Raw genomic sequence first — 13767 nt, 5'->3', positions numbered from 1 at the left:
GCGTGCCGCTCTGAAGCCTTATTTAAGTGGGGAATTGGGGGGGGTTACAGAATGTCAATATAGGCTAGTGTAGTGCAGTCAAAACAAATCCATCTATCCACAATTACAAATGCTGTAATTTGGTCTGTTTTGGAGGAAAGTTTTATTTGGTCTTATTTGCCAGTTGCCTGCTACTTCTGGATTTAAATTACTCTTTTGTGTAGATGGCCACCCAGGTGCTATGACAAAATATGTCACTGAATTTATGAATATGAATATTTGTCTGATCCCCTTTTACAGGGGGAGAAATTAAGTGAACAAACTGCTGTCTCTCACAGCAGTTAATGGATATGGCATGGCAGTTAAATCAGCCTCAGTTCGCTCTCAATGACATTATCCACTTAACATGTTGAAATGCATAATTCATTTTTTTGAGTCATGGGAGTTTGATGAAATGCCTTGCTGTTGTGTCACAGCTTTCCCATGTGTGACCATGAAGATGTCACTTTTCTTAACCCTCTAGAATGGGGCTGGTTTACGCCTTCTGTAGACGTCTTCAGTCGGGTTCACGTGATTCTCACATGACGGAGTTATGTAAGGTTTTAGGAAGTTTCAAGCATGCTGTTATGTGGGTTGTATATGAAACTGCATATGAACTAAAAGGGCCTGATCACGCTTTGGTGGTCCTGATGGCCAACGCAGCGACCTAAGCTGTTTGGTATTTAGGTTTCTGCTCTGGCTGTGCAGTGCAGTGCCACCTGCACTGCACCTGTACAGACCCTTTGCTTCACATGCAGAAGTCAGTGGTACTGCGTTCTGAACATGAGAAAGAAGTTACACATTTTATCAGTGCTCATACACAAATGTGCAGCTTGTATGTACATTGAGAAAATATGTACATAAGCATGTTTGTACACATATTATGATCTATTTTCACATGGATTATTTTATCAAATGGAAGTGGAAAAGTTTGTCCCATCTGCATGATTTAAAAGTAAATACACATTTTTACATACGTAATATACGGACTCCATGAGAAAGCCCTCCAATAGGAGCCTTTTGTTTGGGTCACTGCATTGTAATTACCTGTCAAAAATGCATGGGGAGACAGGGCGGGTTTATACACAGTGTTCTCATCCAGGCGCCTCTGCTACTCGAGATTTAGTGCCGAAGCATGGGGTGACGGGTAAAAAAACCACAACATTCCCGGTCCCTGCCACGGCTGGCCAGGGCGAATGTTTTGCTCGTTCTTGGAGCCGTTGGCATGTCTCTCCCAGCGTGGGCGTTTCGAGGGTGTGTGCACGCCGCTCTCCGCGCCCGGCCGACAGATCCCGATGACCATATGGGCACTGCTGGGCGGCAGTCTGTTACGCCTGCAGCCCAGCCCAGCGGGCGTGTCACAGTCCAGAACTCCGCCGCCCTGCGGGGGCCAGGGGCCAGCACAGGACACGGCGCCCCTCTTGGTGAGGCCGTGGCGTCCTTGGGTTATTTTAGGACAGCCCATGTGTACCATACATACAGAGGTGCCGGGGCCTGGCAGCTTCCTGTAAACCCTCAGATCTGTGCACTGTGGCCTCGCGATTGTCTGTCTGAAGTACTGCCATGCGGGTACAGTGAGGAGTGCGATATCTTGGTGGTTTTGCTGAATTCCGATACCTGAAAACCCTTGAAAGGAAGAGGGGACCCTACGTGCTAGAAAGCAACAGACTGGCTCAAATCATATGCTCAGACTGTGTCTGAAGAACAATTAGTGGGTTATTTTAAACTACTCTGCAGTATGCTTGCAATGACCGGATATGGGCCTTGTGGCTTGGATCTAAAAATAAAAAAAGATTGTCTTATAACACATTCATTTTCATTTTTACTTAAAATTATTTCAGCTGCTTGTGTGGTCTTGTTAGTATGATTCTGGGTGTTGCACGCCCACTTTCATCAGTAATCCATGAACCATTTTATGAAAGGATTCTGGATTGTGATACCAACCAGGACGACGACACCACTCCCCCCCCTTTGAAAATATGGCTCTTGCCGCTTTCTTTCTTTGTTGCCTTCACAGAAAACATTACTTTGATCTGATTACCCAAGAGGACCTTGGCCTGCAAGTGAATTTGGCAGAATGTAAGTCAGGGAAGGTAGAAAAAATGAAAGGTGGGGGGGGACAACAACAAAAAATTCAAATAAAAGAAAAAAAGCTGTGTGTGTGTGTGTGTGGGGGGGGGGGGTCCTGGCGGCTCAGGAGCGCTTTTCTTCTCGGATGTTTGAAGCGCTGAAGTGGGCCGAGAGGGCCAGGAACAATGGGAACATTCATGTTTGGCTGGAGAAGGAGAGGGGGCCCAGATGTTTCTGATCAATTACTTCCATGTGATGGCCTTCGCCTCTGCTGCGGAGAGAGCGCAGTCCCTGATAAGATTAGCCTGCGCGGTGATGTCCTGCTCCAGCCTCTCTCCGTACAGCCTTCTCCCGGCCACTGGAGAATCACGCTGGGCGGAGTGGCTTACGAAAACATCCAAGCTGGCCCAGATTCCTCTTTGGGTGGGGGAAGCCAGATGTGTGGGGGGCGTTTTTTTTTGGTAATATTCGAAGAAGAATAGAGCAGAGCGTTGCAAAACCTGGATGTGTTTCGACATCGGAATTGCACTGGCTGGCTGGCCGGTCAGTGCAGCTGTTAAAATGGCCTTCTCTTACACTTATTCTTATTCTTTAGAGGGTTTTTACATGTTAGTTTTCTGTTCTGTTTCTGTTCAGCTGTAAGAGTACCAGGTTCTTTCAGATGTGAAGAATGTGACTGTAGTTGATTAAACCTAGGCATCCTCAGATAAAGCAAGAGGTGCTGTTTATTGTAGAACCATAACATAAAACGAATGAATTAAGAATAAACTTATATTAAAACCTAAATAAGCCTTCTTTTAAATTTTCTATATGTATTCTGTATTTTGTCTTCTGTATAGGTTCCCCTAATAATATTATTAATATTAATGTTATTATTAATAATAATAACCGTAATAATAACAATCGACACCTGCTGTGGTCTAATTAAATGCATATTTATTTAATTGTATTACAGCTTTGGTTACATATGGGATGAGACATTGCACAAGAGCAAGCAGAAGTGGGTTACACCCCGCTTGATTGTCTCAAAGCGATTTGCGCTGCGCTCAGCAGCACCGACAGCTCCAAACTCTTCTCACAAACCGCTCAAAGTCAATGTCACGTTCAAAGTCTGGCATCCCACCATGCCGCTGTCGGAAGACAGGGAGATCTGAAACCTCTCTTACAGGTTTAGATTTGGATGGAATGTAGCCTGGAAGAGAGCTCCGCGCAGTGGACAGTCAATTGTAATGCAAAAGAAAAAAAAAATGAAAATACAGTACAGTAATCGCAGCAACTCTTAGCACGGTTCTCCGGCAAGAGCTTGTTGCCCGGAGTACTCGCGTTGTGCGGTGAGAGTACTTCGGGAGGGAAAGCGGGAAAAAGGAGAAATAAAATGCCTTTCTGCAAGAGGACTATAGCCCCTAAAGATGTCTGCAAAGGTGACACGAAGAGGCAGGGAGCAATTTTCGGCGACTTGGTGGATGTATGCGGCTTCACCCTGTGTTCCGTACTTCGGCAGCTTTCGGATTTATCCAGGCAGTCGGTTAGCATCTTGGAAGAGCTGGAAGGGGAGCTTGTGTCCATTTGTCACCGGTCCGGAACGCTGGAGAATAAAGTCATCAGTCTGCAGAAACACCTCTCTGCGCTGGCCACCAAGCCACCTCCGAAAAGTAAGAGATTTCAGTTGTTGTCAAGAGCGCAAGAGTTGCACTGAGGCGTATACTTTTAACCTTGTAACACTTGGTCGTGAATTATATGGTTGCAATTTTTCCTCAAGTTTGGTTTGTTTGGTTGCCGTTTTGAAAACGGCGACAGTGTTGAATACACCATTTGACAGTGGGTGTGGATATAAAATGTCATGCAGGATGTATGGATAGCTAACTAGCTAGCTTGTGTACTCTTCAGAACCTGCAAGCTGTTTCCCTTCGGTATTTTTCGTACGCGTTTGGTCACACTTTTGCGTTTAGTTGTCATATACATATGCATTGCACGAAATAGAGGGAATTGGGATTTTCTGCAGTTAGCTGCAATTGCACTCGAACGGAAACTTTTTAAATTTGCACCGTTAGTACTTTTAATTGACCGGCCACTGGCAGCTCCATCCACGGACGGTATAGGCAGCAAATGTTGATTGCACGTTTACGTCACATAAACAAACCCTGAATAGCGTATTGAGGGCGAGTTACACATGCTCCTGTTAATTAAAATCAAGTCCAGTGAGATGGCACAGCAAAACAATCACATCATGGTTTACCACATAATTCACTATATCAGAAGCGAAGCACAACCTGGCATCGTTTCTGAGAAGAAAGGAAAGACTGATGCTTAATGTGAAAACAAATATTTCGCCGTTAAAAGTCCTTGAATTTCCTTATAGGAATGAAATCCAGTGAGCAGTCCGCTGTTATTTAAACAGCTGAGCTGTTGCAGGAGTGCGCCTTTTCAAAACATTGACCCGTTTATAAGAACTGTCTCTAAGTATAGTCACAAGTTGATCGCTTGCCAAATAATAAGATCCTCTGCACGGTCGAAGACACACAAATTGAGCTTCAATATCAGGTTGCTACTGAATTTACCATGCCTGTGAAAACTATTTGTAATACAATTACAAACTTCATGCTAATGTAATCAGCCATAATCAAATAATAAAAACCACGGTTACAACATTTCTCCAGAGGGATGATCTTGTTGTGCGCATGTACTTTCTGAAAAGGGCAAATGGAGCGCTTGGATGCCGCGGGTGCGCGTGGGTGTTCGCAATTCATGAAGACAATGCGCAACATTTAATCACCGAAAAGCACGAATGAAGATCACTTAACATTCTGCTCCTGTTTTCCACAACTTTCAAGAATATATTTGTAATGAGAAGCCATTAATGCATTAATTGCATCATTCATATTTTCACAAAGAACACATTGCATTGAGCATTAAATTGTGGACCTCAGAAAGTGTTGATCTTCCTGTATTTTAAAACCAAAACCAGTCTACATAGTGCTAAACACTCAAGACAGCATTCTAATACCCTTATAGATCAGTCATTTTGTAATGTTAATACTATGACTGACATATGCAGCCTTTAACACTCTTGTAATGTTCCTCATATTGGACTGAGGTAACTTTTGTTGTGGAACAATCCTGCAAATTGAAATGATCCAGAATGTTTTCTCTGCCAGCTTCCTTTTCCTTATCGACCTCCGGGATGTAACAGCGGCTGAGCTGCGCACAGCCGGCCAGTGGTGTGACAGATCGGGATGCGCGATCTTATCTCCTCACTGTAAATCTCAACACAAACACAAGCAGCAAGCTCAGCCCCACAGTCAGCGAGGAGGGTGAAGCCTGCTTTTTCTCCCTTCCTGTCTCCGGGGGGAGATCCCCAAACGATCATGACGAGTCGGGGCCGCCAGCCCACGACGCCCCCACTCTCCCAGAGCCCTTGTGGCGAAAGGGGCGGGCCTGCCCCCGGTAGCTGCCTGTCAGAGCTGAGCGACAGCTCGAGGGCTTCTCGCAGCATTCTCAGCCCCTTCTTGGCTGCCGGCTTGAGGCACAGGGTTCATGCGAAAGTCAGAGAGGGAGAGAGAGAGGGGCTGAGTCACAAGACTCGGCCGGGCGTGCCGGAGCCCGGATCAGTCCCCCTACCCCCCCCCCCCCCCCCTTGGCCTGACACCACCCTGCCTTTCCCACGCCGCGGACAGCAGCTTCTCACCCACTGGGAAAATTCTCTGTCAAAAAGGCTATATTGGGCGCATGATTTGAGACAGCCCGAAATACCACAAGGGCTCGCGTTATGTGTCAGTTTTACAGGGAGCGCAAAGTAACACATAGCCACACAAAGCATGCCCATTCTGTGGGGTGTGCGCTGGAGTTGCTTCGTCTTTGTTTGTAAGCACGGTACTTGAACGCTGGGTTTCTGTGTGTTTAACGTGAGCCTAACCCTTGTGTCCTTGTGTGCTCCTGTTTCGGTGTCAGTGTGGCAGCCTGTTTTTTGCTCAGAGCCCAGTGCTGTGGATGCCTGGATTCGCTATCTGTGCGAGGTGGAGCCGCGCGTCTTCGCGGGGCCTTCAGCCTCAGGATTAATTGCACTTGCAGAGAGGGTGTCAGGGGTGAGCACGGAAGGGGAATCTGGGGGGACAGATAAATCCAGGTGAAGTGCTGCAGAAACTACTAACAGCTTCCTTGCTTGGCTTTTGGCCTTTCCTTTCTCTAGAGATGCACAACTTTTTTTCACTTTTTTTTGAAAGTCATTTACTTCTTTTCCACTCTGAATTCTCTCTTGGATCCTCCCTGGTTGTCATGGCGATGGTCCAGATGTGAGGACTGCCAGAAGAAGCCCCCTCCTGCCCCACCCTTCATCTCCAGGAGAAGGAAGGGTAGTCAGCGGGATATGGATCTTAAGGTTTGGTTGGCTGCCTGTTGTCATTCTCGTTGCGCGGGAACCGCCTTGAATCCTCTGTTTTTATTGGTGCAGAGTTATGGGGGAGGGGCTGAAGCGAGTAGACTCTGTATTGTTGTAGAAACCATAGATTTGTTTGCCCCTGATCTTCAACAAAACATGAATCAAAGACACCATTTTGTCGCTCTGCCACGAACGCAGTGGTTGTGCAACAAGTCAAGCTGCTGTCGTGCTTGAGACTGTTTTCTCGTGCTGGGAGACCTCCGCTGGAAAGCGAGGCTGGAAACCTCAGTAGAGCAGAATTTACATGTCAGGATTCTGCTCTGCTATCCAGATGACATGTTACACCCTAAAATTGCCTAGCCTCAGATTTCTTCTGCAGGCTATCAGCTTTGGGGTGTTTCTGTGTGCAGCTCCAGGTGAAATACTGTCCCGCATTCGTCTTAACAGCGTGTATGGATTTACAACTCCCAAGCTGCTGATGAGGACCGGCTGTCCACTGCACATTTCAATCTCAGAGCATACAGAGCGGTGCTCAAACTTTCCCGTCCAGAGGCCGGAGTTCTGCAGCGGTCAGCAGCGCAGCTGTGCTTGGCCGCAGCTGCAGGTCTCCCACCGGTGGTAAAGCCGAGCGTGTTTTTTTGCGTGGCTGCAGTCCTCCCGCAGCTCTGGCCAGTTCCCGCTGGCCCAGCTCCGAGCGCGCTGGCGGGCTTTCTCTCTCTCTCTCTCCCCCTCTCCCTCTCTCTCTCGCGCAGAGGCATCCATTTCCAGTGTTTACTCTGACCCTGGCTCCTCGGGTTGAGGGAGGAGGAGCCCGGCTTCCTCTGGGCCGTGCTAGCTTTCCAATACACACTGTAATTGTTGACACATATCTTTCCAGGCTTTACGTCATGCGGCAGGCGCGCATGTGTAAGGCGTGCGCTCTCTCTCCCCCTCTCTGCTTTCCCTGAGTCTTCCCTCCCTAGTCCCCTCTTTTTTTGGGGTGAGGGGCAAGGCTGGTGCAGTGAGTTTGTGGTCCACCTCGCTTGTGGGATGCCGGGGGCTGCTGTTGCAGTGGCTGGGTTGGGGGGGGGGGGCGGGTGTCACAGCCCTTGAATGTGCGACAGGCTAGCCGAATACTTTTTCCCAAAGAGGCCCATCCCACAGGCTCTCAAGATCTTGCTACATTAACGAGTAACAGGTAGCAAGGTTCAAGTCTGGCATGTTCTGTGGGGAGAGCAACGTACATCATAGCAGTAGTCAAATATTCTGTCTCTCTTGAACACTTCTTCGGGGATGGGAGGCCTTGTCAGAAGTTTAGGTTTATGTTTATGTTTGTGTAGGCGTTTCTATGCTGCCTTCCTCTCATTTTCCATACATGTGATCTCACTTCGTGGGTGCGCACATCACACAGCACGTTGGGTGGAAAGCTGCTGCCGTGATGCCTGGATGGGGCTAAACGCAGCTCCAGAGGAGAGAGGTGGGAGGCTCCAGTAGCGAGGTGCGCACAAGCTCCCGGCTCATCGAGGTGGCTACGTGCAGGCCGGAGGAGGGCGTTGCTGTAGCGACAGCACGCAGCTGTTTGACAGTGTTGTGACAGCTGCGAACTTAGGATACTCCTTCACTCCTCCACCCCTGCCTGGCCCTCCCATCCCCTCCCCTCCCCTCCTCCAGCCAGGCCCCTCCTACGCCTCCGCAGTGACTCTTTGGCGTTTTTTGGCTCCAGACTCCTTCAAGGAGGCAGAAGTGCAGGGCAACTGTGTGGGAGAGGCATGCTGTGGCGCCAGCGGCCATCCCCCTCCCAAACTGTCCCGCCTCCTCCCTGGCTGCCGTTGCCATGGACACTGTGAGTCCAAGTACCAGAAGAAGGTGGGCGCTGACCCCAAAGAGTGGTGCACGCTGGCCCCGCCCCTCTCCATCCTATTGCCGCGTGTGTCTGCCTGCATGTGGCGGGAAGCCAAAGCAAACATGTGAGGCAGTTATTCCCACACACATGTAACCAGAAAAGAGCTCAGCTACATTCTCCCATAGCTAGAAGACAAAAGAGAGAGAAAATAACAATTTGCCACCAAGTTACTTGCACCATGTGCTGTGATACTTCACAGTGCTGTTTGGCTCCCCAATCCTGTGTGTGTGTGTGTGTCTGTGTGTGTGTGTGTGTTTGATCGTAGGTTGCTAATTGGCAAGGAAATTCTATCACTGAAGAATGGCCCCTTGTTAAGATCAACAAACAGACCAGCCAGCCAGCGCCATAATAGGTGGAAGATTGTTTCCAGATGGAAGGGGTTCGAGAGAGGAGAGAGGGGTTGCAAAGGACGCTGGGAAGCCGACGGGGGGAACCCAGTTCCAGAAAGCGGGGTGCTGGGGGGGCGGGAGGAAAAGAAAAAAGCTGTTGGCAGCAATGGCACACCTCACCCAGCCAGGTGATATGAGTCGCTGGAAAAAAATAAACATACTAACAAGGTTGCAGCGCACATGCTGGCTTTTTAATTAGGTGGCCCGGGATGGCCCGGGATGCGAAGGCAGGCCAGTACGGCGGGGTAGGGAGGAAACCACAGTGCGGGCCTTGTTTCTCCACCTCGGAGCCAACTGCATCCCCTCCCGCGCACGTTGACTTGTAGTCGGCCGCTCTCCCGCTGTTCCTTTTGAATGCTGCACGTGGCCCGGCTGCGCTGTTCGCCGAGTTTCCGGAACACTCTCTGTGTTTTACAGTGCATTAAATGTCGCCTCAGCCGCCCCCTCCGCCCCCCACCTCATAAACCCTCCGCTGTCTTACGTTAACGTAGGTTTTCCTGGGGGGAATGTTCTGTCGGTAGCCATGCCTCATTGGATGGAAAAACGCCGCATAGAGCAGTTGTTTCCATGGTTTTATTTGTCAGGGCACACGCTGTGTTGTTTTGATAACGTGTGAGAGGTTTAATGGTAGGAGTTTCTGTTGTATGCTTGGGTGTGCAAAAATTTCACGTTTCGACAGAAGAACTGTGAAAATGTTTTGCCACAGCTGCATGACTGTGGCTCTGACTTGCTTACATGCGTGTGTGCACAAACGTTCACACGTACATTTCAGTGCTTTATTTGAATTCACAGTGAAACATTTCACACTCATGCAAAAGGATTCAAGTGTAGGATATCTCAGTGCCATAATTCCTGTGTCCCCCTGTGTTTATAGGCAACATTGGGCACACACGCAGCTACACATAGGAATGTATTGCTGTAAGTTTGTGAGGAGTGTTGTGTGGTTCTCTCACCCACGGGACTCAAATGTTCAGACCTGGAGACATTACTGCAGCAGCTCAAAGCATTACATGCAAAAGGCTCAAATAAAACAGCGTCTAGTATCTTACCCTCCCTCTCTGATAATGTTCTGGGAATAGGCAACATCAGCGTCGCAATTGAAATGGGACCTGATTTATGTTTTTGTGCTCAGAACACTGGGCCTAGAATTATCAGTAACAAATCATAAGATAATCATTGTTAGTGAATCATCACAAGGGGGTTACAGTGTGTTTATGTAGCAGCATGTGAGCGTTTGCATCTGAATCTGTCCATGTGATGGTGTGAGTGTCCGAGATATAGTGTGTGTGTGTGTGTGTGTGTGTGTGCGTGTGTGTGCGTGCGTGTGTGTGCATGCGTGTTTGTGTGTGTGTTTGGGTGTATGTGGGAATGATTGTGTGTTTGTGTCAGGTAGCAATATTAAGGTGTGTGTGTGTGTGTGTGTGTGTGTGTGTTTGTGTTACGCACGTGCACGACTGCACAGGAGAACGTGAGATACCCCCCCACACCAAAAAAAATCCTCATTCTACCGATCGATGTGAGCACCCGCACGAGTGTGCATCTTCGTGTTCCGCGGCGGGGCAGATGTAGCCGGGGCACGGTGTGCACCCGCGACCCTGCAGGTTTTGGAGCAGCGCTCCTGCTCCCGCTCCGGACTCCAGCAGCGCGAGCCCTGACGCTGCAGAATCCGCAGTGCCGGCAGAGACGCAGCGACGGGGAGGGAGAGAGAGGTGGCCCGCCTCGCTTCGCCTCGCCTCGTCGTCTTTTTATAAACGGGTGTGGGTGTGAGGAGCCGCAGCGGAGCCCGGAGAGCTGCGCCCCCGACTGACGAAACCCTCTCGGAGGAGGGAGAGGGGAAAACAAAAACACACAAAAAAACAAGGGGAGAGGAGAGGAGGCGTCACGTCCGGGGCTGCGAGCGCGGAGCGAGAGCCTGATGCGTTGGAGGCGGAGGAGAGCGGCGAGGGGACGGCAGGAGGAGGAGGAGGAGGAGGAGAGGGGGACCGGCGCGCCCAGCTCCACGCCTCTCTTCAGAGGTAATCGCGGGAGGCGTCAGGGTTTCCGTGGTGTTGCGGTGTGGGTCGCGGGGTGACAGGGGGTTGGCTTTTTGCCAGGTGATGCGAATTTAGTGTTTAGCGTTCTGCCTCCTTTTTTTGCCGTGGTATTTCTTTGATTTTCCAAATTCTAAAACTGTTTCCCCTCACAGCTAGTTGTCGTGTCCCTGGGCTCAGGGGCTAGGCTGGCATGGGATGGTCAGACGCAGGTGCTGTCCGTATGCTTGGATGTCCCTAATGTTGGTCTGTTCAGTTACCACACTGTCTACACCCAGTCAGATTTATACCGCCTGTGTGTGGCGGGTGGACTTGCCTGTTACACACTTTATTGGTTCTGCTATCCTTTAGGTCTTGCATCAGGATTGCAAGTGACTGTTGAAAGTGTTTGCAGGGTTGCGTCCGCGGGATGCTCAAAAGGAAATCTGTGGCTTTCTCCTGGCATCTGATGTGATCACAGTGGTGTCCCTCAGTCCTGCAGCTTGCGGGGAAAGATTAATGCTGGACCCGGGGGACACTCTCGCTGAGTTTGAATGTCAGCATTCAGAATTTTGATGGCGATCTTCCTGCTCGTCACTCATCAAGAGCCCATTCAATAACACACTCTCTTTACTAAAGTCAGGTGGTATTGTGATCTGTAAGGAACCATAGCCAGGGTTTGGACATAATGATTAGATAAATGACAATAGATAGAGTAATAGGGAAGGTTTTGATTAGGTCCAGGGCACAGTATCAACAGATAAGTCATGCATTAAAACCATCAGCTCAAAAATAATATGCTTAATACCTGCTTATTACATATCTATTCTATGCAGAGCTTATGGTTTTGGACAGTAAATTTTGGGCAAAGCTGTGACAGAGAGCATTTGACCAAACCACGCTTGACACCTCAGTGGCTTTCGGTGAAGCCACTGCACCGCTGGCCCGTTTCCACTGCCCGTTACTGAAGGAGTCTCCGGATACCTAAGGCTTGACTCACCACCCTCAGTTATTTTTAATCCTTTTTTTCCATGTAAATACACCATAAAGGAGAGCTTGTTTGTCCGTGCCCTCAGGGTGATAAGGAAGAGAAAAGCTCTCCATGTTTCCGTGCTCACATGACACGCTCGTGAAGCGCAAGGGAGAGAGTGCTCTGCCATTTCGGACGGAGGCTCTGGGGACCCCTTCGGACCCTCCGCGCTCCGCTTCAACGCCGGACTCCGCAGACCGCGCAGGTAATTTTCCTCTTGGCGTCGCCGCTCCGTTTTTGGCCGGTCTGTCACATGCGTGCAGTCATGCCCTGATAGAATGTGTGCGTGGAGCGCAAACACTAAGTAAACAGGAACGTGTCTCTGTGACACACGGATATGGGAGAAAACAATGTTTGGGTCGCTTACGAGGAAGCACAACCCCCGTCGGTTTCGGTTCCAGGGGCTCGGTTCCTCATACTTCACCGTATTCATATTTCATATTTTGAAATGGTCTCCCTTCACAGTGCATTGCAGGCTCAGTCTTTCTCAGACCAGTAGACAGAATGCCATATTTAGAAGCGCTTTGTTTTCTTTAATGGCAGAACATTTGCATGAGAGGAAGGGTCCTGTTGAGTCTTCTGACTGCATGGAACAGTGACAGCAATGGTTTGCTGGCAAAGGGACCGGTGCCCTGTGATTGTTTGATTGAGTTCTGTTGAGTTCTTACAAAAAGATGATATTGCCAGGACCCTTGTGGCCATTTGACTGGCTGTTGGGGAGGGCAAAAACTCTCCGAACTTGTTGCTCACTGACTCAGCGGTTCCCCTGGGCCTTGTTCTCAGTTGCCCAGCTGGGAAGTAGCAAACCATGGGAAGATGTTCGATGGGGGTCAAGTGGAGACAAGCCCCAGGCTCACCTGGCAGGTGCATATGCCCCCTGTTCTTGCCATGCTGTGGCTGGATCAGACACCTGTACGGTCTGTATTCCGTGTTATTTCTGGCTTTGCCTGCTGCGATCAAGAGCATTACAGGTTTATCCGGACTGGCATGCCATTGGTGCCAGAAATGGGATGTGTGCCAGCGGCATGCTGGGAACCTGGGCACAGGGCCGCAGGCTGGCTGGGCTTCTGCTTCTTCCAGCAGGAACCGAATCCTAGCTCTGTGCTCTGCCCCTCCCACTTCCTGCACAGGACTGCTGGGAGCAGGCGGACGGGAATGAATTCAGAACGACAGTTGGAAAGCCAGGATGCCATCACGAATTGCTAAATAATAGCAATCTGTTTTCTACCTATCACAGGTCAGAAGGTAGCATGGTACTTATGCAAATAAAAATAAATATATAGTGTATATCTGTCCTGTATTTACAAATATGATGGCAGTGCTGTATTACAGGGAGGGCAGCTTTAGTAGGAATGTTTTTCCTTTTTAGTGGGAATTCTATCCTCTTAAAGGGAATAGTATCCCTTTTTGATGGAAATAGCATTCCTTTTTGGTGGGAGTACCATCCTTTTTTGGTGGGATTGCCAACCTTTTTAGTGAAATAGTTTAATCTTCTTTAGTCCATATATCATTGGTTTTAGTGAGAATAGTATTATACCCTATAGTGGGAATATTATCTTGTTAGATAAGAATATCAGCCCTATATGGTGGGAATATTAGACCCATGTAGTGTAAATATCATGCCTCGTTTCATCCAGTTAAGCTCTTTCTTTCCTGGAAGGCTTGAGGAGACAGTGACCCCAAGCTATGTTTTTCATTCATGTTTCTGATTCTTTTGCGATTGTCCTGTTTGGTGACAGGCAGCCACCCATTCCGTTCTCTCGTTAGATAACGAGGGGCGATGGAAGCCTCCCTGAAAGGGAAGCTCTGTGGCTCTCCCCCTCTCTGCTCTTGTCTTTGCTGTGTTGCATACACACCTGACCGTGCCCTTGAACACTGTCCAAGGTTGTACCCGTAATGGGAACAACTTAGCGAGTCGTTGGCTCGTCAGCGCCCTGTCGGCCCCGTTGCATGTTCTGAACATTGTTGGAGGCGTGGCGTGACTGGACCGGGCG

General features: G+C 49.2%; 1 protein-coding gene across 2 annotated transcripts in view; it reads left to right on the top strand.

The window, feature by feature from the left end:
- Positions 1-3175: 3175 nt before the first annotated feature.
- The window catches only part of nhsl2 (NHS-like 2), a 62422-nt gene continuing 51830 nt past the window's right edge, over positions 3176-13767 (top strand). For both annotated transcript variants that reach the window (XM_036548329.1, XM_036548328.1), the window contains exon 1: positions 3176-3740. In XM_036548329.1, the coding sequence (XP_036404222.1) occupies positions 3464-3740 (277 nt within the window). In that variant the 5' untranslated portion in view covers positions 3176-3463. The remainder of the gene's footprint in view (positions 3741-13767) is intronic.

This window comes from Megalops cyprinoides, chromosome 16 (genome assembly GCF_013368585.1).
Source record: "Megalops cyprinoides isolate fMegCyp1 chromosome 16, fMegCyp1.pri, whole genome shotgun sequence".
NCBI lineage: Eukaryota > Metazoa > Chordata > Actinopteri > Elopiformes > Megalopidae > Megalops > Megalops cyprinoides.
Note: the sequence above shows the minus strand (reverse complement) of the source record. Positions and strands in the feature narration are given on the sequence as shown.